Below are 26350 nucleotides of genomic sequence, written 5' to 3'. Positions count from 1 at the left end.
AAAATTGGGGGCGTTTTCGAAATTTTGATAAGTTTTGTGATTTGTGAAACACTAGGAGAAAGATGCAATTTATTAGAATATAAGGCTCGAAACAAAAGTTCTCATAAATATCGGGGCGTGTGACAGGTGAGAATAGTGCAAATTATTGAAATACAGTGGTCGAAAAAGGAGATTCACAAAAATATCGGGTCATTTCCGAAGTTTAGAAAGGTTTCAAATTTTGTGTGGGCAATTTTTACCCGAAGTCGCAAAGAAAAAAACAAAAAAGGAAGGATTTTTATTTTTTACCGTATAGTAACGAACGAGACAGTGACGAGACAACAATCATCATTCCCAATAATTTCTTCTCACCAAGAATCAAATCCTTCTCCGATTTCCTCTCATGGCGGCGGAATCAACCAGAAACTCATCTCCGCCGTCTACTTCTCAGTCGAGTCCTATAATCAACTTACCCGATGACCATCTCTTAACCATCTTGCTTCTTCTTCCCGTAGATTCAATCCTCTCTTTCTCAATGACCTGTAAGAGATACAAGTCTCTAGCTTGCTCCGATAGTCTCTGGGAAGCTCTGTGTGAACGAGAATGGGGACCAACTTCTGTGGATGCTTTGAAGTTGTCATCTTTACGAGATGGGTTTTCATGGATGTTGATGTTTCAGCGAGTTTATAAGATGGATTCTGTTTGCTGTCACAAGATCTCAGACCCAGATGATGATGATGAGGAATCTTCTTCGTTTCCGATCCCTAGAGCTTCTCATTCTCTCAACTTTGTTAATGATCATCTTGTTCTCTTCGGTGGTGGTTGTCAAGGAGGTTAGCTTTTGCTTAAGCTGAATTATCTTCTCTATTCTTAATTTGTTGAAATCAGATTGATTTTTCGATGTGATCGACTCGAGTTTTCGGTTACTTTTCATTTGTTTGATGAGTGTGTCAAGCACACGACCATTTTTTTTTTTTTGGCTATAGTTGGATTACTAGGGAATTGCCTCATTCAACTTTGAGATCTTTGTGTATATTGCTTTGTTGATTTTCAGGACGCCATCTTGATGATACATGGACATCATATGTTGATAAGAGCAATCAAAGCATATTGAAATGGAAGAAAGTTGAATCAGGGACTCCGAGTGGGAGATTCGGACACACCTGCATTGTTATAGGAGAGTATCTACTCTTATTTGGAGGTATAAATGACCGTGGAGAGCGGTTAAATGATACATGGATCGGTCAAGTCTTTTGCCACGAGGGACTCGCTTGGAAACTCCTCAATGTTGGGTCTTTGCAGCGGCCTTGTCCTCCTCCTCGTGGTGCTCATTCTGCATGCTGTATTGCAGAGAAGAAGATGGTTGTCCATGGAGGAATCGGGCTGAATGGAGTCAGGCTTGGAGATACATGGATTCTAGAACTTTCTGAAGATTTCACATCGGGGACATGGCACATGGTGGAGTCTCAACAATCACCGCCACCGCGCTCAGGACATACTTTGACCTGCATTAGAGAAAACCAAGTGGTTCTATTTGGAGGCAGAGGATTAGGATATGATGTGCTTGATGATGTCTGGATCTTGGATATTCAAGAACAGTGTGAAGAAAAATGGATACAGATATTCTACAATTTCCAGGATGTTCCTGAACACGCATCGTTGCCTCGGGTTGGTCACTCGGCGACTCTTGTATTGGGAGGTCGAATCTTGATTTATGGAGGTGAAGATTCTTATAGGCACAGGAAAGATGATTTCTGGGTGTTGGATGTTAAAACCATTCCTTCTTCAGGTTTGAAACCTCAAGGGCTTAGCTTAAATGGGTCATCAGTGTGGAAAAAGCTTGATCGAATCTCATATGGACCAAAAAGTCGGTCCTTTCACCGTGCCTGTGTTGATTGTTCAGGGAGATTTGTATATGTGTTTGGCGGAATGGTTGATGGTCTTCTTCAGCCTGCAGCATCGTCTGGTCTAAGGTTTGACGGAGAGCTTTTCATGGTGGAGCTTGTTCTTGGCTTCTCTGACCTAGACCATCAACAAAGAACTGGAAAAGGCATGTAATAGTGGTGGTTCCTTCTTTTGTAAATTAGCAGTTTTGTGTAAAACCATATCGAGAAACCAGAAATGGAACCCATCATGACCAATTCTCTGATTACAGAGGAATACACAGATATGTGTTGAATTAGGAACTTTCTTATAGATTCTGATTCAGTATACAATATACAAATTTCCATGATAGTGGATGTAAATATGTAATGTAAGGACTTGTTTGAATTAGACTCAGAATGTAGAATTTTGTGAATTTTAGCACTACACAATGACATTCTATCAAAAACAAATTTGCTTGCCTCATGGGTTGAGTATCAATTTGGTTCTCCACATCTCTGCGATGACTTTCCTTGGGGCGGGATCATCTGGACCTTTGTCTCTTTGCCCTGAGGTGAAGTACAAATGTCCATCCCAATACCCAACCAGCGTTGTTTTCACACGATATGGTAATTTCCCAATCACATACCATTTCTGTAGAAGAAGGCAAAATCATTAGCAAAACACGAATCTTGGACAGGTTTGAGCAAGAAGGCTTTAGGATTTTACCAGTGTATTTAAGTTGAACTGGAAGATTTCACCAACGAGAACCATCTTTTTGGTTTCAGGATGCTTCTCTGTTGTGCCTCCAACAATTACAATGGAGTTATTAACGACTTTCCAAGCAAATTCAATATGGGAATCCGGTTTTGGCATTGGCGGCATAACTTTCCATTTCATTTCCTCATCCAACATGTAGACATCACTGAATACGACCTGAACCAAAGTTTAAGAACTCATGTTATAGAACTTAATTAACAGAACAAAAGCTTGATTTGCTTCTCTAAGGCATTAATCCAATACCTCCATACGACGTGAGCATTTGAAGATGGGAGATCCAGGTTTAGCCATGAAATCACCTTCTTGACCACCAATTACAAAAAGTCGGTCATCAACAACTACACATGCCCTACAATGGCACACAGAATACGATGCTTTAAGATTTTAATTTCATCGAATGTTTTATCAACAATACTTTGTCAAAATGTCATTGTAAAAGAAAAACCTGTGAGGTCCTCCGCGAGGGATCGGGATTTCACTTCTCCACTCATTTTCTAAAGGTTTGCCATCTTTCACTGCGATGCTCCAATGTTCAAGTCCTGGTGTAAATCGATTCTCCTTGCTTCCACCCATCACATGAAGTCTTCCTCTCCAAAGCTGAGTAGCCGGTGCATACCTGAATGATAAACTTGTCAACATTGACCATCATCGAAAGAGAAACACAGAGCATACTATAATCCAAAACATGAACAAGTCAACTGGCGTTTCCGAATTTGTATCTACTTGTTTGACAATACCTAGGAACTGGTAAAGGAACAAAGTCCTTCCATGTATTTGTATCGGTATCAAGCACAAATGTTTTAGCTGTAGGACCTCTGCATTGTGGACCAAACTGACCAGTAACGATATAAATATATCGCCCATCCGTTACCATCCCTAAATGAGAATGCGCCATCTCTTTAGGCATATCGAATCTTCCTCCCCACGAGTTATCAGTGAAATTGTAGATATCCACATGAGAATGGACAAGATCAATGGTTCCATATCCAGCAAATACATAAAGAAGATCCCGAATCTGAATTGCAGCTCCGTCAAGACGAGGTACAGGTGAAGCTGTCATCTTCTCCCATTTCAATTGAGGAGCAGGCAAATCTTGAAATGTGTTTGATAGTTTTCTTTCCTTCACACTCTCCTTCTTCTTCTTTGTATCTTTCTCCTAAAACCAGTAAAATAGAGCAACTTCAACACTCAAGCATATTGAAACTAGGTATAACATTGAAGTAAAAATCATATTTTGAAGCTAAATTCAGATGTTGAGATCTAATTATATCAACAACAGAACACAAAGAACGGAGTTTTCACCTGGTCGGGAACGATTACGGTGGTAAGGGAAGAAGGTAGAGATAATCCGGCGGAGATTGCGGCGGAGGAGAATCGATGAGAAGTAGCCCAGAGAAAGTCGGCAATGAGTCCGGTAGCTAGAAGCGCGACGCAAGAAACCAACACTACCTTCCCGTACTTGTGCTTCCTTACCATATCTATCTTTGTTCTGTCTCTTCTACCTTGACATAACCCTTTTTAGGGTTTCACGAATTTCAAATAAATTTGAAACGTTTTGGTGTTTTTCAGACGAGCTTGATGAAGAATTCAAGCACAGAAGATTGTCGGATCTTGATCTCCGAGACCGAGATACTGCTTCACGGCTTCACCGTCAGAGAAACCAATAAAAACCAAATAAATTAAATCGAACCAAACCATAAATTAATAGTGGTCCACCCAAACCAAACCAACAAATATTTAATAATCCAAAATCGAACCGATTCAACACATTTCTACACAACATCATGAGCTTTGCGTTGCGTCTGATAAGTTCTACACATCATACAAAGATTACTAGTTGTGACATTGTTGTGTTTTGTTTCCTTGAGAGATCCTCTTCAAAAGTTCAGATTAGATAGTTAAGGCAGACACAATTAGTTAAGCAGAAACTCCATAATTGGTCTGGTTGCCTCTGGTTTTCCATTGTCTAATCATTGCTAAACTCTTCTCAACCTTCATAGCACGTGTCTCCAGCTTCAATGCTATCTCTTCTATTGCAAGCTTTCTCTGTTTCAATCTTTCATCAATATCTTCTTCTTTCTCAGCTTCACTGCACAAACTCTCATTGCTTCTCTGCTTTTCTCTATCTTCATGGACTAAACACTCTTCTTTCTTGCTTCTATCTACATGAAGCTTACCACCACATGTTTGCCTTGTCTTTGAAGATGACACGGCAATGTCAATTATACCTCCATTAGAATCAACAAGAGGATCTGAAGAGTTGTTCTCATTGCTTCTCTGCTTTTCTCTATCTTCATGGACTAAACACTCTTCTTTCTTGCTTCTATCTACATGAAGCTTACCATCACATGTTTGCCTTGTCTTTGGCGGTGACACGGCAATGTCAATTATACCTCCATTAGAATCAACAAGAGGATCTGAAGAGTTGTTTTCATTAGATGGTCTTTGAACCATACTACTCTTCTTTGCTTTGCTTCCACTTTCATCATTCCGTATAGATTTGATCATTTGAGCAATTGTAATGTTATAATCTTCTTCATCATCTTTGTTATCCATAGACCTTTCATCATCCTCACGAGCTCGCTTGCGTCCCTTGTTTCTCAACTGCCCACTTGTTCTCTTCATCAAGTCCTTTTTAAACAACTGACTAAGTGGTAATTCTGTAGAAGCGGATGCAGCACCATCACCAATCTTGTCTTTATTTATCTCGAATAGCTGATTTTTCGCTAGCCTACGCGTCCTACATCTTTCGAGTTTCTTAAGAAAGCTCTCTCCATACTTCCGAAGCACTTGACCCAAAGGCAGTAGTTCATCATCAGCATCATCATAATGATCAACTGTATTACTTGCATTAAAAGTTTCAGTTGATTCTGAAAAATCCAGAAACTTTGAAATAGATTTCAACCACCAAGCTTGATATCTTTCAGTAACAGAAGTCGTAGCGATACGAGAAGGTATGTATAGCTTTAAACCATCAAGAGACTTATTGTAATCATCCCATGCCTCTTTTTCTGTGAAGGTGCTATGATCAGTAACCAAACCAGGAAGATCTTGAGCCAGCCCGAACTGCATTGCCACTCGATTCGGATAGTAATCCTCCACAATACCAATCCCAACAAGCTGAGAAACTCTCATGCATCGAGTAAACGAAACGAATTCATCATCAAGATTGTCATCAACAGTGATCCACATAGCTTCTTCAGGGTAAAACCGAGGAGGGTTCCAATTCTTTAAAGGTTTAGTGTAAGGACGCCAATCAAAATCATCAAGATTCAATCTCACATTCTCAGATGTTTGTGAGTGCCACCGAGCTATTCTAGGTTCCTCTTTCGGTATCACTCTAGCTTTTGGACTGGTACTCTTGAATCTCTCCCATGTCCAAACTTGGACTAACTTAAACAGTGATTTCAGAGTAACATTTTGAGTGGATTTTTCTCTAGCAAAAGCTTGAATTTGACCCAAATCTCTGTATAGTCTTGATAGAACGGCAGGAGCAAGAGCAATCCTCTCGCCTCTAGCTAAACGAACAGCGATAGGGAGAAATTTCTTCGAAATAGAACGACGAGACATATCCGGAAAAACGAATTGTGAAAGCCACAATGCAAGAAAAGCTTCATGCTCCATTTGATCACCTCTACCCAAGAAGCTCGAAATCCATAATCTTTGTCTCAATTGCCCATCCTTGCCTCTATTCTCAAATCTAGCTTTCTCCAGTTTCTCTACGGAATCTCTCATCTCTGAGCTTTCTAAAGGAGCAAAAACAGGAGAACCCAAAACAGAAAACCCTAGAAGAACCACTACATCCTCAAGCGTTATTGTTGCTTCACCCCAAGGGAAAACGAAAGATTTGGTTTCAGGACACCATTTCTCAACAAGAGCTACAATCAAAGACTGATTTATAGGGATTTTGTATATCGATGCCTTGATTGCCTCAAAAATCCCAGCTTTTCTCCAAGTGGGTTCGTGCAAAGCTTCCATTTTTTTAGCCCATGATTTGAAATTGAGGCGTGCAAACCAAAACCCATTGAAAGAAATCCTAGAAAACGACTCCTTTAGGTCTGATGAAGAAACACAGAGACGGTGATGAGGAAGCTCAGCTACAGCACCATCAATGGAGGTTACATAGGGTTTTAGAAAACGGATTTCAATCAAGCTACTCTCTTTACTTGAATCCATCATTAGGAGAAGAAGATGAAAGCAAAAAGGAAAGCTTTTTGTTTTTCTTTCGAGATATATAAGATAAATTGGACAAGTTTTGTTCTTTATTTCTTTTCTTAACAATTGAAATTTGAAATGTCAAATCACAAAACTATGTTGCAGATACAGAAGAGAGAGATAGTGGCGCCTGTCGCCTGGAATGGAACAACTACCTTATATGGTAACTAGAAAGAAACTAGTAATATAACTTGGTTCAGTTGGACTATATTCAGCTCTGTTTTAGTTCAGTATCTTTCTTCAGTGTAAAAACTTTATTGCAGATCAATTTACGATCATCAAATTAGGTTAATAAGTGCACATTTACTCAAAGTTTCAACCTTTCAGACACTTTTTGCGTACCCTTTGTCTACAAGAGAGCACCAAGGAAAAAAGAAATGCATTTTATACAGCCTTAGTCCAAAAAAAACCAGGACTTGGATCCGATAAGGTAAAAAGGATTTACCACAAGGAAACCTACTTATGAGTTTCAGCTACTGTATTGGTCTAAGTATTCATATGTTGTCGAGATTAGCAGTAAAATCCTATAACTGTTCTCTTTGCTTTTTCTATGTATAGACAATTTCTTCTTCTACTTCTTTTCTGCAAATCAAAGATGTAACAAACAAAAAACAAAAATGGAATTAGAATACAAAAAAATAACTATTTTCTAAAAGGAGTTTTAGGTTATTTTCATGGTCGAAATTGCTCACCTTTCACTTATATACACACTTGTTTCTTTCTGCTTATAGTGAGCCTGAAAATTTATGGGTTAATGTTGTTGATGACTTTTATGAGATATAAAAACTGATTTAGGGAGTTTTTGAACATACTCATACTAGGCTGATGGATCTGATGAGAGTACTTCTTAATCTCCTCGGTATTAGACTCGGCTTGTTTGGCCGGATTTATTTGAGGAACCAAACGAACTATCAGGAAGAGTATTCTCCAGACTCCTCTCTTGCCTAGACAAATGATAAATAAACTGTCTGTTAGAACTAAAGTGGCCTATAGTGATTCTTATCAGTTATCACTCATTTTACCCTTGATGTTCTTCGTTGCTGGTTGCTACTTGCTCAAGATCTTTCTCACCTATACCACTATCGCCTGACCAAAGGAAAACAAGAGAAGAAAAAAGAATGAATAAACACCAAGAAAAAGAAAGCTTGAACGTAGAGAGCACAACAACAACCTTCCCTGACTTGAGATGGGAAATGAGCGGGAGAAGCGATAGAAGGACTACGCTGGTGATGGTGAATAGATTTATTCTCCATGTCAGGCAATTTCAGATTCAATAACCTTCTTCTTTGGTCTTCTACTTCTATGGCTTGTTGTAAATCAGCTTGCACATTTCTCCTTTGCCGCATCTCCTGTGTCGGGTTTCTAAACATCATTGGTCCTGGTAACGAAAAGAGAATGAGGGAGTTACTATGTCAGTAAGAAAGAAACAACCACTCGGTTTTCTGAAGTCTCTTTTAACAAATTGAAACTAACCAAAGCGACTTTCATCTTGATCCCTTGGGTCCATTCCCGAAAGACGTGGATGATGTAAAAGGTTCTCTCTCTCCAACAGCTGGTTCAGTTGCTGCTGCTGCCCGCTGCTATTGTTTCACCAAACTCTAATCAGAAACCGAACCCCAAGAGACGTAAGGAAAAAAAACTAAGAAAAAGTCAAAAGAGGGATCAAGCATTACTCTTGAGGGATTGTTTCTTTCTGCTGGTATGGTTTAACGATCACAGCTGATTCACCGATAAGATGAGAGTTTCCTTGAGCCAATACGGTTGTCACGGTTTCAGCATTAGCGAAAGTGACAAACCCAAACATCCGTCGCTCCTGATTTGGAATCCTTACGTCTACCACAGGTCCAAAATTGCTACACATTAAAAAAACCATGACTGTCAATACAAACAACAGAGCCTTCCTCACATAGATAACACATATATATAAAATGTTTTACCCGAAATAAGTTGAGACGTCTTCATCAGTGAAGGAGCTTTCAGGTGGAAATGTCAAGTAAAGCTGATGAGAGGCTGGATATCTTTTTCCCTGCCTTCCTTGTACTCCAAATTGTCCTGATCCTTGTCTAAAAGAAGAATCACCATAAGCAAAACCAAGCCCCAGAGCTCAAAACTTCTTCTTGATACAGAAACAACAGAAAAATCCAACACCAAAGTTAAAAAAAAAAAAACTGGCCTCAAGCTACAATGCTACTACATTTGTTCCGTAAAGAGGGATCAAGCATACTTTTGAGGGATTGTTTCTTTCTGCTTGCATGGTTTAACAGTCACACGTGAACCACCGATGATATGAAGGCGCACTCCAGCCAATATGGTTGTCACGGTTTCAGCATTAGCGAAAGTGACAAATCCAAACGTCCGTTGCTCCTGATATGGAAAACTTACGTCTACCACAGGTCCAAAATTGCTACACATTCAAAAAACCATGACTGTTAAAACAAACAACAGAGCCTTCCACACATAGATAACAACAGAGATGTCACAACACATATGTATAAATGTTTTACCTGAAATAAGTTTTGACGTCTACATTAGTGAAGGAGCTTTCAGGTTGAAATGTCAAGTAAAGCTGATTAGAGACTGAATATCTTCTTTCCTCCCTTCCTTGTACTCCAAATTGTCCTGATCCTTGTCTAAAAGAAGAATCACCATAAACAAAACCAAGCCCCAGAGCTAAAAACTTCTTCTTGATACAGAAACAACAGAACAAACAAACACCAAGTTAAACAAACTGGCCTCAAGCTACAATGCTACTACATTTGTTCCGTAACGTCTCTGCCTTTCTCTACTAGCAACCAAACATATATCAAGAGAAAGCAACCAAAAATCCCAATCTTACATGTTCGACATTGGAGAGCCAAAATCCCCCATGAACAGAGGAGCGATCATTCTTTTTTGCTCACTCGGCGACCCAAAACCACCTTCTACTCCAAATTGTCCAGATCCTTGTCTAAAAGAAGAATCACCATAAAGAAAACCAATCCCCAGAGCTAAAAACTTCTTCTTGATACAGAAACAACAGAACAAACAAACACCAAGTTAAATAAACTGGCCACAAGCTACGATGCTACTACATTTGATCCGTAAAGTCTCTGCCTTTCTCTACTAGTAACCAAACATATATCAAGAGAAAACAAACAAAAATCCCAATCTTACCTGTTCGACAATGGAGAGCCAAAATCCCCCATGAACTGAGGAGCAATCATTCTTTGTCCTTGTACTCCAAATTGTCCTTGTACTCCAAATTGTCCTGATCCTTGTCTAAAAGAAGAATCACCATAAGCAAAACCAAGCCCCAGAGCTCAAAACTTCTTCTTGATACAGAAACAACAGAAAAAACCAACACCAAGTTAAACAAACTGGCCTCAAGCTACAATACTAGTACACTTCTTTTGTAAAGTCTCCATCTTTCGTTACCAGTAACCAAACATATCAAGAGAAAGCATCAAGCAAACATTAATCCAAATCTTACATGTTCGACATTGGTGAGCCATGAGCAGCAATCATTCTTTGTTGCTGATTCGGAGATATCCTTTCACTGGGCGACCCTAAACCACCAGGAGAACCAAAACCATCAACTAAACCGCCTGGTAGAAACTGATAACCGGGTTCATTAGCCGAGAAACTCCTCTGGTGCAAATTGGCAAATGGAAAATGGTTACTCCATTGTTGTTGTTGTTGTTGCGACGAACCTTCATGACGAAAGTCAGGGTTATATCCGAATGTATTCGAAGTTAACGAAGGAGACAAAGGGTTAGGGTTTCTGGAGAAGTCCAAGAACTCATTTCTTGGGGAAGACTGAGACAATGACTGGTGAAGGGGATTGAAGGGCCTCAAATTAGGGTTTAATATACCCAAAACGGATTTAGCTTTTTCACAGAGATCTTTTAGGACTTGGTCAGTGCCAAAAGCAAGTTGAATCAAATCACAGTCTTCAATGTCCTGCAACAGAAAATAGCCAATGATTTTGAAAGCGTTCTCTGGTTCTAAAGTTATGATCCTTTCAATGATAGTCGCAGTTGGACCGCCGGGATCCATGGTGGCCGGAAAGTTTTTTTCTGTTTTCCTCAGAAGATGATCAAGAAGACGAATTACTAGAAAGAAACTAAAATAATTAAACTTCTCCAGTTCTCTTAAATACACAATAGATTCTGGTTTAACCAGATTGATACTAATCTAACCATGCTTAACCGGTCCGATCAAAAGTAAACCGAAGAGAATTGCATATGGATGGTTCAATCCGGTTTATTTCAAAATTTCGGCTTTTTCAATTAAAAATGTGCACCTTTACTTTAAGTATCAACCTTTCAAGAGAGCTTTAAGAAGAAACACATGCATTTCATACAACCTTTGTCCAAAAACCAGGACTTGGATCCGATAAGGTAAAAAGAAACCTACTTGTGAGTTTCAGTTACTGTGTTGATCTGAGTATTCATATGTTGTCGAGATTAGTCGTAAAATCCTATTATTGTAGATGATATATAATCCTAAAACTGTTCTCGTTAACTTTCTCTTTTGTGTTCCATGTTAAGACCTCTTAGCTTTTTCTATATATAGACAATTCTTCTCTTCTACTTCCTTCTTTGATCAGTCTTCTACACCTTTCTGCAATTAACAAACAAACAAAAAAGACGAAATGCAGAGTTAGAAAATTGCTTAAAAGGAGTGTCAGGTTGATACATGGTGGAAATTGCTTACCTTTCACTCATACACATGCTTCTCTCTGCCTATTGTGAGCCTGAAAAATCTTGAGTCAATGTTCTTGATGACTATTAAGAGGTGAAATGTCTAGGGATTTTGAACATACCCATGGCTAGGCTAACTGATCCGATGATGCTTCCTTATTATGCTCGGTAACAGACTCAGTTTGGTTGGTTTCACCGGATTTTTTTGGGGAACCAAACAAGCTATCAGGAAGAGTATTCTCCAGACTCGTCTCTTGCCTAGACAAATGATAAGTAAACTGTCTGTAAGAACTAAAGTAGCCTATTTCCGTAAGAAGAAGACTTAAAAGCCTTGATTCTTATCACTTCATTTACCCTTGGTAGAAATCGTTACTGTAGCCACGTTCTTCATTGCTGGTTGCTACTTGCTGCATATCTTTCTCACCTCTTCCACTATTTCCTGACCAAATGAAAACAACAGAGGAAAAGAATGAATAAACACCAGGAAAAAGAAAGTTTGAACGTGGAGAGCACAACAACAACAATAACAACCTTCCATGATTTCTTCGTTGTTGTTTCCTGATTGAAAGAGAAGACTATGATTGAATCGAGGCGGAAAATGAGAGGGAGAACCAATAGAAGGACTACGCTGGTGATGGTGAATAGATTCATTCTCCATGTCAGGCAATTGCAGATTCAAGAACCTTCTTCTTTGGAGTTCTACTTCTATGGCTTGTTGTAAATCAGCTTGCTCGGTTTTTCTTCGCAGCATCTCCTGTGTCTTGTTTGAAAACATCCTTGGTCCTGGAAACGAAAAGAGAATGACGAGTTAGGAAGTTACTATGTCAGTAAGAAAGAAACAACAACTTGGTTTTCCGAAGTCTTCCCATTAACAAATTGAAACCAACCTAAGCGACATTCATATAGATCCCTTGAGTCCATTCTAGAAGGACTTGAAGAAGGTGAATAGTTCCCTCTCTCCAACAGCTCGTGTAGTTGCTGCTGCTGCCTCCTGCTATTGTTTCTCCAAACCATAATAAGAAAACGCCCCAGAGACGAAAAAAACATGAGAAAAAAGTAAAAAGAAGGATCAAGCATTACTTTTGAAGGATTTTTCCTTTCTCCTTGTATGGTTTAACGAGCACACGTGAGTCACAGATGAAATGAGGATTTCCTCGAGCTAATATGGTTCTCACGGTTTCAGCCTTGGCAAAAGTGACAAACCCAAACATCCGTTGCTGCTGATATGGAATCCTCACATCTTCCACAGGTCCAAAAGTGCTACACATTAAAAAAAACATGACTGTGTCAAAACAAACAAGAAACATTACCCCCTAATCCAAATGTACACTAAACAGAGCCTTCCTTACATAGATAAACCGATTTTATCACAACACATGATTTACCTGAAATAAGTTGAGACGTCTTCATCAGTGAAGGAGCTTTCAGATGGAAATGTCAAGTAAATCTGTTTAGAGACTGAATCCTCTCTTTCATGCCTTCCTGGACTAAAATAGTAACCACCTTCTTCTCCAAAATGTCCTGATCCTTGTCTGCAAAGAAACAATCCCCATAAGCAAAACCAAACCTCTAAAGCTCAAAACTTGATACAAAACCAAGAAAACAAACCAATGCAAAAGTCTAAAATAAAATGCCTCAAGCTAAAAATGCTACTACACTTGTTGTGTAAAGTCTAAGTCTTTATCAACAGAACATATACAGAGAAAGCAAACAAAAATCCCAAACTTACCTATGCAACATTGGAGAGCTACAAGCGGCCATGAACTGAGCAGCAACCATTCTCTTTTGCTGAGCTAACTTCATCCTCATCATTTCCTCTAGCATGTAATCCATCTCACTCGGCGAACCTAAGCCAGCAGAAGAACCAAAATCATCAACTAAACCGCCTTGTGGAAACCGATGATAACCGGTCCCTCCTCCAAACCCCGGTTCCTCTGATTCAAGACAAGCATCGTTAGCCGAGAAACTCCTCTTGTGAAAATTGGCAAATGGATCCTCGTCTTTTGTGAACAAAAAGTTGTTACTGAATTGTTGTTGCTGCTGCTCATCGCCGCCGGAAGAAGAAGCAAAAAGTGATGAACTTTCACGAAAGGGACTAGAATTGAAGTTAGGGTTATCTCTGAGTGTGTTCGAAGTAAACGAAGGAGACAAAGGGTTGCTAGGGTTTCTCGATAACTCTAAGAACCCATTTCTGGGAGAAGACTGAGACAATGACTGGCCATGGATATTGATGGGTCTCGAACTAGGGTTTAACGAGAAACCGTTGGAGGAAAGACCTAAATCGGATTTAGCTTTACGACAGAAAGTTTGAATGAGAGAGTCAGGACCAAAAGCAATTCGAATCAAATCTCTCTGTTCCATGTCTTGCAATAGAAAATAGCCAATGACTTTGGAAGCGTTCTCTGGTTCTAAAGTTCTGATCTTTGAAAAGATTATCGAAGTTGGGTCGCCGGGATCCATGGCCGGGAAAGTTTTGTGTTTTTTTGTTTTTCCCCAGAAGATGGTGAAGAAGACGAAGAGAAAAAGGCGAAGGCTTAGGCTTTTTTGGGTTTGCGTTAAATCATAAATGTATGTTTCTTTTAGAATTTTGGTATGATTTTGTCTCCGTAAAAAGCATTTTATCAATTTTAAAAAAATTAAAAAAAAAATCGAACTTTTTTGTTTTATTGTCCTTTGAAACTGTTATCGATATTAGGTTTTTCAAGTTTCGTAAAGAGCGGGATTAGAGTGGAAAGAAATCATTTTTTGGCCTGAGTTTTTGGTAAATTAGGGGCATTAACAGATTTTAAAAAGATTGTATTAACAGATTTTAGTAGGTATCAACACTATATTCCCCTTTTCTTGGATAAAGTACCTTTTCAATTTTTTCATTTTTTTTCATGTTTATTAGATTGATTGGTTAGAGATTTTTCTTCAGCTTATCAAAAACAATTTATATCTGCCAATAAAAAAACTATTAGGATAAATTAGTCGAAAATACACTGAACCAAATTAGTTCGATATAAATTTTTTGTTTATCAGAAAAATAAATACGTAATATACCTCTATGATTCGATCCTTATAATAATGTTTCCGCTAGCTAGGAAAAATAATGTATTTCAATTTAAACAAATTGTATAGTGTGTTTCTATACCTCATCAAAGTTATAGTGTCTTTTTTAACATCAACTCTAAAACAAGGGATTATTGTTGATTTTTGCCATTTTTCATCAAAATCTTTTTAAAATGCCATTTTTACTAAAATCTTACGGATTTACCATTTTTAATACTTAAAAACGTACGTATTTACGATTTTTTATTACCAAAAAATCCGTACTTTATACTTAATATTAAACCATAAGAACAAATGAAACCGACTAAACTCAAATATAACGGGTAAAACACATGTTAAATTACATTTTTATAGCACGAAAATGACGAAATTCACAAAATAATTAAAAAATGACAAAATCCACAAATACCATTTAAAAAATGGCAAACCTGTAATTGATTCCTAAAACAATTCAAATAAACTATCCAAACTATTGGATTTATGCGTAAAACTACATTGATTTAAACAAAATTAGTCAACTATTGGTTTTCGCTCACTTAAATTACACGATAATGACAAAGTATAACGTTGTTTTGGTCATTTGAGTCCATAAACTCAACACGGTGACAACAAAGTGTCATTTTGTTTTTACTAGTGTTATTTTGTCTTAACCAAACATCATCGTTTTGTTGAATTTATAGATTCAAATGACCAAAACGATGTCGTTTTGTTGAGTTTAGGGACTCAAATGGACAAAACAACGTCATTTGGTTATGATAAAATGATATATCGTCATCATCGTATCGTCTAAGAGAGCGAAAACAAACAGTTGATTAATTTTGTTTAAGTCAATGTAGTTTTACACTCAAATCTAATAGTCTAGATAGTTTATTTAAGTAATTTTAGTGTTTAGGTTGAAAAAAAATAATGTAACTTTGTTGACGTATAATAACACACTTTGTAATTTGTTCAGTTGAAATATACCCTTTTTCCGTTTCCGGTATCTAAATCTTTGGTTCGCTTCTTAGATTTTTCATCAAGTAACCATTTGAAATCGACAAGGCATTTAGAACACTAGTTCAAAGTAACAACAACATCAATACATCATAGCATGTAAAGCATGATATATTTTGATCCCGGTAAAATTAAATTCTACCTTCCCCACTGCCACTGCTAATCACCATTCATTATTTTCATCATCTCAAATCTATATTGACCAGTCATTATTTTAGAAATACAATGTATTTACAAAAACCAAGAAAATAAATCTTTCCAAAATGTCTACTAACAAAGAGTCTAGTTTGGTTCACTAACCTCTAGGAATCACAGGACAAGCGGTCTCTTGACGGGGGAAATGGTGTGAAGTGTGAAGAAGTCTACTATTTTTAGTAGGGCTCATTGCTCATCTACAACAATTAGAGCAAGTCCAATGGTAAAGTCTTTAAAAGGACTCTTAAACATTTTTTTATTATAAATTGTGATAATTTCAAAATTAAGAGTTTGTGTTGAATCCTTAAAATTTTCATTGTCCAATGGTAGAGTCCTTAAATACGTTTCTTAAAAAAAAAATTATTTTTAAAATGAAAATTATAAACTTTTTTATTTGATAAAACTTAATAATTATTACAATTTTCTTAAATTTTAAACATACAAAACAGAAAAGCATATTAAAAAATAAATAAAAAACCGGAATAACGATTAGTCTTTAGCTTAATTCGTGCCAAATTTATGCCATATATGAATATGAGTCTTAGTAAAACCCCATTCACAAAACAAGACTTTAGCATTTAAACAAAAAAAAAAAAGATAAATTTTTGCAAGACAGAAAAATAAGTGTCGCAGAATAAAAAAACAAGAGATAAATTTATTTTTGGCTTCTATATTTTTTCCTCACCCAATCACAAGGCATCACAACATGAGTCCTTAACAAATCCTAAAACAGAAACAATTCTTAAGCTAAGAAACTCTAATATCTTGTTTTCATTAATTTTAATGATTTTTTAAGCTAAGAATTTCTTAAGAACTTCACTAAGAAACACCGTTGGACTTGCTCTTACCTATCTCTCATAAAAGAAAATTTTGTCAGCCAGCTGTTCTTTTCCCCGTCACACCAAAACTCACGCATGACATTAATTTTCCTCGAGTCTATATATTTTCCAATGTAACGAGTGTACGGGCTTCAGTTACTCCTTTCCTGATCCTAGCCGTTAAAACTATTTTAGATATAATATCCACGGTCGGGATTGCCTTAGTAGGACACGTGTGTTGTTAAATAATTTTCGTAAATTGACCAGAGTTTTGTACTATTACTAGATTTTAACCCGCGGTACACCGCGGGGCTATATTTTCTTAAAAAATCAAAATGTAATTTGTTTGATAGATTATTTTGATTGTTAATTTTAGGATTTCACCCGTAGTATACGATCTTTTATAAATATCAACCAAACCCGTCCCATCATATTACCCGTCCCGTGAAATTAAACATTATTTAGTTATTTTTCTTTTTAAAAATACTTTTATTTAAAAGCTATATAATTCAAGTCAATTTAAAAATTTCTTTTAAATGGTTCACATAAGATATATATACATATATAATAAATTTGTATAGAGTCGAAATAATATTAATATTACAAATTTTTTATATAATTTAAATATTATAAATATTTTTTAAAATATGTAATATATATTTTTTGTTATTGAATAAGAGGATATTATGTGTAAGAAATGTAGAAAATAAGAGTTTAATATATTTATTATGGAGTCGCAAAAAAAATCTTTTATTTCTATACATGTTATTCATTTATTAATAATAAAAGAAAACAAATCCTTTAAATTAGATATTAACTAAAATAAACGCACCATAATTACTTATTAAGTAACAACCAATAAATTTCACCAAAAAATAGGTAACAACCAATAAATTCTAAACGCAGTAATTAAAGAATGAGATATTAAAAAAAAAATATCAAATAAGATATAAGAATCTTAAAATAATTGAACATCTAAATAATTTAATTGTCAGTGTCGATTTTAATGCCTTCATTAATGTGGATTTTTTTTTTACAGAGAAATATTTCCTAAAGATTATCACATTAATGACTCAGAAAATTAAGGAAGATATGAATTTATGATTCTCGAAATCGTATTGGTAATATCTTTAAGTAATATTTTCAAATTTAAATAATTAATGCCAATGGCATTCATCCGTAAATAAGATCCAACTCCAGGATTTATTTGCTAAAAGTCATTCAAAAATGTATATATAGATTAGTCAACAGAACCAGACAATAAATGTGTGCCAAATTAATGCTTTCTCTGCTCCTCTAAATGACGTAAGTAATTATTGGCGACGAACTAGATTTCTTTGCTTTAAATGCTTTGCATCTCTGTATTTTTTTTATTATTTCCAAACTCTGTATTTTGTAAAAAAATATGTTTGCTATTCTTAAAATGTGGTCAAATTAACATATGTTGGGAAAAATAAAATCAATTTCGAGATAGAGGGGAAATTAGAAAGCAAATATTCGACTAAAATGATTATATGTAAACGGATGATATAATGATGATCACCATCAAAGAGATGGACCCAGGCCCGGCGCGCAGGACAGGCTACCCAAGCCACTGCTTGGGGTCCCACAATTTTTTTTTTTTTTGGTTTTTTATTTTTTATTTTTTTAGTATTTTTTGGATAGTGAGGCCCATTTTGAAATTTTACTTAGTTAAATTAGTGATATTGAGGCCCATTTTTTTGGATATTTTTTTAAAACAATAATAAAAATTAACATATATAAAAAAAATCATATGTTAAATATTGTTAATAAAATATCAAGGCCTCATTTTATATTTCGTGTAGGATCTCACAAATGCTCGGACTGGCACTGGATGGACCACTATCTACTGTAAAGTGTTAAATACCACAATATGATTGATAGTATCCTAATTATTAAGTGTTACAATAATTTGACATCATCGCCAAAAGAAAATTAATTTGACATCATGTCATTATGAATGCTTTAAAAGGTATGCCATGATTCAATCTCGACATATGAAATTGAGATAATGTAACATTACAAGAGGAGTTTTAATCAAAGCCTGTTTTTGTAAGAAAAAACAAATCAAAGGCTTAGCTTAACTCTGAAGCGTGACAGATTACAAAAAAAACGTTAAAGCCCAAAACAAGCCCAAATAACATTGACAAGAAAGGAAACGAAATAAAAACGTAAAAGCCAAACAAAGCCCATATAAGGCCCAATATATTCCTATAAACCAGTGGCAGAGAAATATCTTGATAGAAGAAAGCTCCGTCCCCAAAAACAAAGGAAACTAAATCAGTCGGCGGAACGGGAAGAGATCTATCGGAAAGCTTACGGCGGCGGAAGTTATGGCGAACATAGAATCAGAAGCAGTCGATTTCGAGCCAGAGGAGGATGACCTTATGGATGAAGATGGTACAGCTATTGACGGAGCTGATGTTTCTCCACGCGCGGGACATCCGAGGCTTAAGTCGGCTATAGCCGGAGCAAATGGCGAATCAGCAAAGAAGACCAAAGGCCGTGGGTTTCGCGAGGAGAAAGATTCCGATCGTCAGCGTCGTCTTTCCTCGCGCGATTTCGAATCACTCGGTTCCGATGGCGGTCGTGGTCCACAGAGATGTAATTTCACTCAATATCTTTCTCTTTCGATGTTTTCTAGTTAGGTGTTTGTGATGTGAGCTTGTTGTTGATTGATTTGTGTTAGTAATTTGTTCTAGGGTTTCTCATATACACCTGTGTTTGGGATTCAATTTGACCTAGAAGTTTTTTTTTTTATTAGATTGGTTTAGAATTAGCTTGGAACCTCTATAACCACTGATTAATACTTAAAAGTCTGTGAAGATTGAACATAGTTTCTTTGATGGTAAGTAATAAAGGGTTGGAACTGTTTTGGATGACTTGTTGTTTGTGTTTATGTGTAGCCATTGAAGGATGGATTATCTTGGTCTCTGGAGTTCATGAGGAGGCGCAGGAGGATGATTTAACCAATGCTTTTGGTGATTTTGGGGAGATAAAGAATCTACATCTCAATCTCGATCGCCGTACTGGTTTTGTCAAGGTATGGAGTTTTGCCTTTGTTTCTTAGTAGCTCTTGATGGTTTTATGTTGTTAAAATTTGAGTTTGTTAGATTGATGTCATTATGCCTTTTGGTTTGTTATAGTGAAGCTAATTCTTTTTTTTGCTTTGTTGGATTGATGTCATGTTGTAATTTAGAGATGAGTGCAATACTGTTTTGTCGTCGATGACTTTCCTCTTTAACATACTTAATGTGTTACTCAATGTAATGTTGAGTATCAAAATAGAGAGCCAAAAATGATAAGCTAATCTTTGTGATGTTACATACATATTTTACATTGCTTAACAAAAGATTCGGAAGATGTAATATTCTGTAAAGTGCAATGCTGTTTTTCCCCCTAAGGACACTCCCATTTAACTTGCTTTCATGTGTTAATCCATGTTTTGTAAAGTGTCAGAAATGAAGGGCCGAATCTGATAAGCTGTGTTCTAGAATAAGAGTTTACTAATCAAATTTAATTCTTCTTCAGTTTGCTTGAGTTCCCATGGAAGCTGTATTAATTTTGTACACTTTGCTTTGTCATCTTGATCAGGGCTATGCTTTGATAGAGTATGAGAAGTATGAAGAAGCACAGAAGGCTATTTCAGCAATGAATGGTGCTGAGCTTCTAACACAGAATGTTAGCGTTGACTGGGCCTTCAGCAGAGGTCCCAGTGCTGAATCTTACAGGAGAAAGAACTCGAGGTTTGTATCCTAATCTCTTTCTGTTTCGCTTCTCATAACCAAGTACCTCGACTTGTTTCTCTTGTGGTGAGATGAAGCGTTGACAAATTAGTATACTGTCCTAAGCACCTACCAAACTTTTATGTCTTTATGCTAATGAATCAGTCACTTGTGACTTCTCAAGTAATTGTTTGTACCTTCCTTTTATTCATTCATCATTCATTGATCATATTTGATTTTTGCAGGTCTGGGAGGTCGCAACGTTCAAGAAGCCCGAGAAGACGTTACTGATTGTATGATTTGGTGGAGAGTTGTCTCCACATGTCTCTGTATTTGGGATTCCCTCTCTTATCTATGCAAGGCGCGAGTGTTGGACAATTTTTCTTGGGGTTATGTAGGGTTTGGCTGATTTTACGTTGGTTAATCTTTTATGCATTTTGCATGGGATTGTTGCGTTTAAACACCATGAGATCTGTTTTAATGCTTTGTTTTGGTAAAAAAGAAAAAAAAAAGATTGGATGAGGAAGATGTTTTAATTTTCATTCTCCTGATTCATATTTGGGTGAGAACGAATTTGAAAATCAAAGACCTCACACTAGAAAACCAAATACACATAAAATTCGTATTGGCTGATCGATTAAATATGAAAATTACTTTTGGATCTTAACTAACTAGCTATTCAATGTTTTGGGTTGCATTTTACGGAATTTTTCAAATCAATGGCATTTACATGGTTTGTATTTGTAGACGTAACTATTCGTTTCCTAAATATGTTAACAGAAATCATCAAAGGTTGATGATTGGATATAGAGCCTGTACTTGCTTTGCTACTCACATGATACATGATTTCGTTTGTACGATTCAATCATCTATACTTTGTGCATCGAGCCAGTCCCACATTATATTTATCTATCTATTTTAATGGCTAAAACCATATAATATGAAACCGTTGGGACAGTTATATAAGTTCTGCTTTTGATGTCACAAAAGAAAAAAATGTTATACTTTCCAACAAAAATAAACTACTTTACATGTTCTTATTACTACTCCATTAAATTTTGTTTTCTTGTAAATAAGGATGGAGCCAAAGGCTTATAAGACCATACCTTAGATTCTGTTGAGTTTAGACTCTGGGTTTCTATCTCTTTTCTGGAAATCTTTTTTTTTTCCGCTTTTTATACCAAAACTTTTGTGAATGTTGCTACTTTGTTTATAATCACTTTTTTTTCATCAGAAAAACCCGAGAAATCAATAAACTCTTTAGATATAAATAGAAAGAAATAGATCTATAACTTTGGGTTGTGTTAAATACTAAACAATGCTTAAAAATGTAGTTATACATTGCTATATACCAAAGCTAAAGCTAAAGCTAAAGCTAAAGATAACCATAAAATCATGAAGATAATAAATGGACAGACCAAAAAGAAATAATGAACCATAATACAAATAACTATATCGGTGCCAACTACCACACATTTAATTCCTTTCCCTTTTCATTTAACACCTGTGAAGACTCGTTGTGAGAGCTGCTCTACCTCTTTATATCATCAAGCTTATCAATTATCAATTCTCTTGATTTAACATTTTCAACCAAATATGATTTTTCAAACTATATTTTATATATCTTCTTCATTAATTATCATTATCAAAATATCACTTCTATAGCTATAGTTAAAAAAACTAGTAGAAATAATGGATAATTATATAATTTTACGTGTGAACAAATGATAAATTTGTCAAACTATCATTATCAATATCCCTTGAATTAGAAGACAACCAAATATGGATTCTTTAATTGATGTATGATATGTCTATTCATTTCAAACCAAATGAAAAACAACTTATCGAAAACAATCTTACGGTTAAGTTTCATTTTACAAAAATATCATTTGCTCTCCGTGGACGAAAATTTCTTGTTAGTTGGCAAGAACCGACATAAAAAAAAGTATTTCATACGTATATGATGTCAATAAGTAGGTGGTTGCTTACTACTACACATGGACGATTGTATAAATATTGGACCTCTTTCACAACTCTCATTCTCTTACATTTAATGTGCCAAAAACTATATATTATAGACGTGTATCTATATATGGTTATCATATTAAAGCCACCCATTAAATGTAATTAGTTGTTTGTTGATTGTTGCTCTCACCTAAGAAAATCTTAGGCCTACAAAGATTAATCTCTATCTTTATAATTCACTCTCCAACCAATATAATAAAAAACCTAGAAGAACAACAAACAAAACTCTCTCTTTGTCTCTCTAATAAGTAAGGTTTTGATCTTTTTCAAGATCAAACAAAAAAAAATGGAGTTAGAGAGTACGAGCAATGGCCGACGTCCACCTCCACCGGCAGAGATTGGCCGTGGGGCGTACTTGGCGTGGGAAGATTTGACGGTGGTTATACCAAACTTTAGTGGTGGTCCGACTCGAAGATTGCTCGATGGACTAAACGGTCATGCTGAACCGGGTCGGATTATGGCCATTATGGGTCCTTCCGGATCCGGCAAGTCTACGCTTCTTGATTCTCTCGCAGGTTCGTTTTCTTTTTGGTAATAGTGTGAGTGAGAAATATATATGGTATATGTAAATAAACATTATCACCAATTTTACACTCTTTTTTTTTTTCGGTCTTATTATTTGTTCTATTTCATTATTTTGTTTTCTGAATTGGACATATTTTACTTATCTAATTTATGAATTCTTATAGGTATGGTATATACATAAGTTTTATAACATTTTTCCTTTTGCTAATTCTAGTTGTTAAGTCACACTCATTATACACATAAATCAGATCTTAATAAATCAAATTTTTGATTAATTGTTCAGAATTAATCCATGTATATAGGTAGACTCGCAAGAAACGTGATTATGACCGGTAATCTTCTATTGAACGGAAAGAAGGCAAGACTAGACTACGGTCTCGTCGTAAGTATAATTTATTACTATCGAAATTTAATTCGATTTTTCTTTTTGGTATTTTAGAATTTTTATTGAAATTATTGTTTATGAATAGGCTTATGTAACACAAGAGGACATTTTGATGGGAACACTAACGGTGAGGGAGACAATAACATACTCAGCTCATCTAAGGCTGTCTAGTGATTTGACCAAAGAAGAAGTCAATGACATAGTTGAAGGAACAATAATTGAGCTTGGTCTTCAAGATTGTGCAGACAGAGTCATAGGTAATTGGCACTCTAGAGGAGTGAGTGGCGGCGAGAGGAAACGCGTCAGCGTAGCGTTAGAGATCTTAACGCGGCCGCAAATCTTGTTTCTTGATGAACCCACTAGTGGTTTGGACAGTGCTTCTGCTTTCTTTGTGATTCAAGCGCTTAGGAATATCGCTAGAGATGGTCGTAGAACCGTTGTTTCATCGATTCACCAGCCTAGTAGCGAAGTTTTCGCTCTGTTTGATGATCTTTTTTTGCTCTCTAGTGGAGAGACTGTTTATTTTGGCGAGTCCAAGTTTGCTGTTGAGGTAAAACTGAGATCTTTCTTGGTTTCCAAGAATCAACCTAACTATAGTCTCGTATCACTAACTTTTTATGTGTGTGTTTTGTTTGCAGTTCTTTGCCGAAGCGGGTTTTCCTTGCCCGAAGAAACGGAATCCTTCTGATCATTTCCTAAGATGTATAAACTCGGACTTTGATACCGTTACAGCTACACTCAAAGGATCACAGAGGATTCGGGTGAGAAATTTAAATCCTTAAAACGTTTTGAGGAACACTGCAAAAATGTCTTAGTCTTTTGACACAAGAATTAATCTTTATTGTAGGAGACACCAGCTACATCAGATCCTTTAATGAATCTAGCAACATCTGAGATCAAAGCTAGACTTGTTGAGAATTATCGTCGTTCAATCTACGCGAAATCTGCAAAATCTCGCATCCGTGAATTAGCTAGCATTGTAAGCAAACTCGTCTCTGTCCCATCCATTCAAGAATCCTAACCAGTGTTTATTGAAAATTTCTGTGTTCTGTTTGCGGGGTTTTATAGGAAGGACATCATGGGATGGAAGTGAGAAAGGGAAGTGAAGCGACGTGGTTTAAACAGCTAAGCACTTTGACAAAGAGATCATTTGTGAACATGACCCGCGATATTGGATACTATTGGTCAAGAATTGTGATCTATATTGTGGTATCATTCTGTGTCGGGACAATCTTTTACGATGTAGGGCATAGCTACACATCGATCTTGGCTCGGGTTTCTTGTGGTGGATTCATTACCGGTTTCATGACTTTCATGTCCATTGGAGGGTTTCCTTCTTTCATTGAAGAAATGAAAGTGTTCTATAAAGAGAGATTGAGTGGTTACTACGGTGTATCGGTTTATATCATATCGAATTACGTCTCTTCTTTCCCGTTCTTGGTAGCGATTGCCCTCATCACAGGGAGTATTACTTACAACATGGTGAAATTCCGTCCTGGGGTCTCGCATTGGGCTTTCTTCTGTCTCAACATATTTTTCTCTGTCTCAGTCATTGAGAGTCTTATGATGGTTGTGGCTTCTCTTGTTCCAAATTTCTTGATGGGTCTAATCACAGGAGCTGGCATCATTGTAAGAAACACACTTACTCTTATTTCAAGATCCTCTGTTTTTATTTCTTCTTCACTAGCCTATAAATTTATAAATAGAGTTCGATGGTGGTGTTCTTGATTCTGTTTGTTTTTTATAGGGAATCATCATGATGACTTCTGGATTCTTCCGTTTGCTTCCCGATCTTCCAAAGGTTTTCTGGCGCTACCCGATTTCCTTCATGAGTTATGGTTCTTGGGCAATTCAGGTATTCTTTTTGCTTAATCACAAGAACCATTCAATACAAGTATTGAAGTGTTTAGCTTGTAACTATTGTGTATCTCACACTGAAAAAACTATGGTACAAATTTATAATACAAGGGTCAGTGAATAATTCTGCTCATTGTCAATTAGTTTTGATACGAAGTTCGTGAATCTTTGGTATCAAAGCTCATAAATTCGATAAATATGAATTACTAAAACAAGTTCGAATCTGGGACATGATAACTTAATATAAAGGTTATAAAGTTTACAAGTTGTACATGTTTGTTCTTCTTTTAAAATGCGCAGGGAGCATACAAGAACGATTTTCTTGGTCTAGAGTTCGACCCGATGTTTGCGGGGGAACCCAAGATGACAGGAGAGCAAGTGATAAACAAGATATTCGGAGTGCAAGTCACACATTCTAAGTGGTGGGACTTATCAGCGATAGTGTTGATCCTTGTGTGTTACCGCATTCTCTTCTTCATAGTCTTGAAGCTTAAGGAGAGAGCAGAGCCGGCTTTGAAGGCGATACAAGCAAAGAGAACAATGAAGACTCTCAAAAAGAGACCGTCTTTCAAGAAAGTTCCATCTCTATCTTCACTATCTTCAAGGAGACACCAACCTCTACACTCACTTTCTTCTCAAGAAGGTCTTACCTCTCCAATTAATTAAAGACTATATCTATATGTGTATACACTTTGTTTCTTAATTTGTTTTGCACATACAATAGTTTCAACATTTATAAACATGTATCATTATCAGCATATGATGATTCAGCATTGTTATTTTTGGAGAATAAACATGATAATCTGAATATTTCGTCTATATGATTGCAAAAAAAAAAAAAAAAACACAGAATGATTTGTCTTTGTTCTTGAGTTAGTGATTACATCGTTGGTTTAGATCTTCTGTTATGCAAACATGCTAATGAGATAAAATTCAATGCATGATTAATGATGGAACTAAGGGGGTGAATGGAGACGGCGGATTTCAGAACTGCGGGACGTTTTTCATGGGACCCATTGATATGTTACCAATCAACAAAATATTACAAGTGCGGGACGTTTCTTTTTATTTTTTGGGTTGTGAGTGCGGTTCAATTTTGTTTGTAAAAATTGTAGTTGGCCCGCTACAGTAAATTCTCATCCTATTTGATGTGTTTGCGTTATGTGGTATCTACAGTCTATAGAGATATGTGTAATTTAAAAAATAGAACTTGTATTAACCATTTATTTAATTATA

General features: G+C 36.3%; 7 protein-coding genes across 13 annotated transcripts; 3 read left to right on the top strand and 4 right to left on the bottom strand.

Moving 5' to 3' along the window:
- The first annotated feature begins 151 nt into the window (after window positions 1–151).
- On the top strand, window positions 152–2253 carry LOC9327707 (F-box/kelch-repeat protein At1g51550). Its single transcript, XM_021013780.1, has 2 exons — window positions 152–812; window positions 1034–2253. The coding sequence occupies exons 1-2, from the start codon at window positions 383–385 to the stop codon at window positions 2035–2037; spliced, it is 1434 nt and encodes a 477-aa protein (XP_020869439.1). The 5' UTR covers window positions 152–382; the 3' UTR covers window positions 2038–2253.
- LOC110225078 (kelch repeat-containing protein At3g27220) lies at window positions 2150–4246 on the bottom strand. Its single transcript, XM_021013781.1, has 6 exons — window positions 3925–4246; window positions 3360–3778; window positions 3068–3238; window positions 2866–2971; window positions 2572–2778; window positions 2150–2496 (listed from the first exon to the last, which is right to left on the bottom strand). Exons 1-6 carry the CDS (start codon window positions 4096–4098, stop codon window positions 2326–2328), a joined length of 1248 nt encoding a protein of 415 aa, XP_020869440.1. The 5' UTR covers window positions 4099–4246; the 3' UTR covers window positions 2150–2325.
- An 84-nt stretch (window positions 4247–4330) lies between these two features.
- LOC110225077 lies at window positions 4331–6966 on the bottom strand. The gene has a single exon (XM_021013779.1). It carries the CDS (start codon window positions 6799–6801, stop codon window positions 4540–4542), a length of 2262 nt encoding a protein of 753 aa, XP_020869438.1. The 5' UTR covers window positions 6802–6966; the 3' UTR covers window positions 4331–4539.
- Window positions 6967–7147: 181 nt separating this feature from the next.
- On the bottom strand, window positions 7148–10931 carry LOC9327706 (zinc finger CCCH domain-containing protein 55). Of its 4 annotated transcripts, none has more exons than XM_021010803.1 (13): window positions 10307–10931; window positions 9991–10095; window positions 9674–9784; window positions 9342–9467; window positions 9062–9241; window positions 8775–8900; window positions 8511–8690; window positions 8311–8417; window positions 8009–8215; window positions 7860–7923; window positions 7650–7781; window positions 7530–7573; window positions 7148–7419 (listed from the first exon to the last, which is right to left on the bottom strand). In XM_021010803.1, the coding sequence occupies exons 1-11, from the start codon at window positions 10870–10872 to the stop codon at window positions 7700–7702; spliced, it is 1854 nt and encodes a 617-aa protein (XP_020866462.1). In that variant the 5' UTR covers window positions 10873–10931; the 3' UTR covers window positions 7148–7419; window positions 7530–7573; window positions 7650–7699. The 4 variants fall into 4 exon arrangements, with proteins under 4 accessions (XP_020866462.1, XP_020866463.1, XP_020866464.1 ...); XM_021010804.1 differs by having other exon boundaries at window positions 8311–8414; XM_021010805.1 differs by lacking the exon at window positions 9991–10095.
- A 220-nt stretch (window positions 10932–11151) lies between these two features.
- LOC9330383 (zinc finger CCCH domain-containing protein 55) lies at window positions 11152–14090 on the bottom strand. 4 transcript variants are annotated; one of them, XM_021015215.1, is made up of 9 exons: window positions 13249–14090; window positions 12905–13051; window positions 12600–12779; window positions 12407–12513; window positions 12051–12302; window positions 11874–11958; window positions 11642–11777; window positions 11533–11572; window positions 11152–11439 (listed from the first exon to the last, which is right to left on the bottom strand). In XM_021015215.1, exons 1-7 carry the CDS (start codon window positions 13977–13979, stop codon window positions 11648–11650), a joined length of 1632 nt encoding a protein of 543 aa, XP_020870874.1. In that variant the 5' UTR covers window positions 13980–14090; the 3' UTR covers window positions 11152–11439; window positions 11533–11572; window positions 11642–11647. The 4 variants fall into 4 exon arrangements, with proteins under 4 accessions (XP_020870874.1, XP_020870875.1, XP_020870876.1 ...); XM_021015216.1 differs by having other exon boundaries at window positions 11533–11561; XM_021015217.1 differs by having other exon boundaries at window positions 11533–11557.
- Window positions 14091–18762: 4672 nt separating this feature from the next.
- On the top strand, window positions 18763–20864 carry LOC9330382 (RNA-binding protein 8A). The gene is made up of 4 exons (XM_002894275.2): window positions 18763–19201; window positions 19504–19640; window positions 20192–20343; window positions 20568–20864. The coding sequence occupies exons 1-4, from the start codon at window positions 18931–18933 to the stop codon at window positions 20611–20613; spliced, it is 606 nt and encodes a 201-aa protein (XP_002894321.1). The 5' UTR covers window positions 18763–18930; the 3' UTR covers window positions 20614–20864.
- A 1506-nt stretch (window positions 20865–22370) lies between these two features.
- On the top strand, window positions 22371–25959 carry LOC9327705 (ABC transporter G family member 12). The gene is made up of 8 exons (XM_002894274.2): window positions 22371–22862; window positions 23175–23254; window positions 23343–23807; window positions 23896–24018; window positions 24105–24236; window positions 24326–24886; window positions 25005–25112; window positions 25415–25959. The coding sequence occupies exons 1-8, from the start codon at window positions 22634–22636 to the stop codon at window positions 25778–25780; spliced, it is 2064 nt and encodes a 687-aa protein (XP_002894320.1). The 5' UTR covers window positions 22371–22633; the 3' UTR covers window positions 25781–25959.
- Window positions 25960–26350: the final 391 nt, after the last annotated feature.

The sequence above is a fragment of the Arabidopsis lyrata genome (genome assembly GCF_000004255.2).
Source record: "Arabidopsis lyrata subsp. lyrata unplaced genomic scaffold ARALYscaffold_1, whole genome shotgun sequence".
Lineage (NCBI taxonomy): Eukaryota > Viridiplantae > Streptophyta > Magnoliopsida > Brassicales > Brassicaceae > Arabidopsis > Arabidopsis lyrata.
The sequence above is the reverse complement of the archived record's forward strand: the minus strand, read 5'-3'. Positions and strand labels throughout refer to the sequence as shown.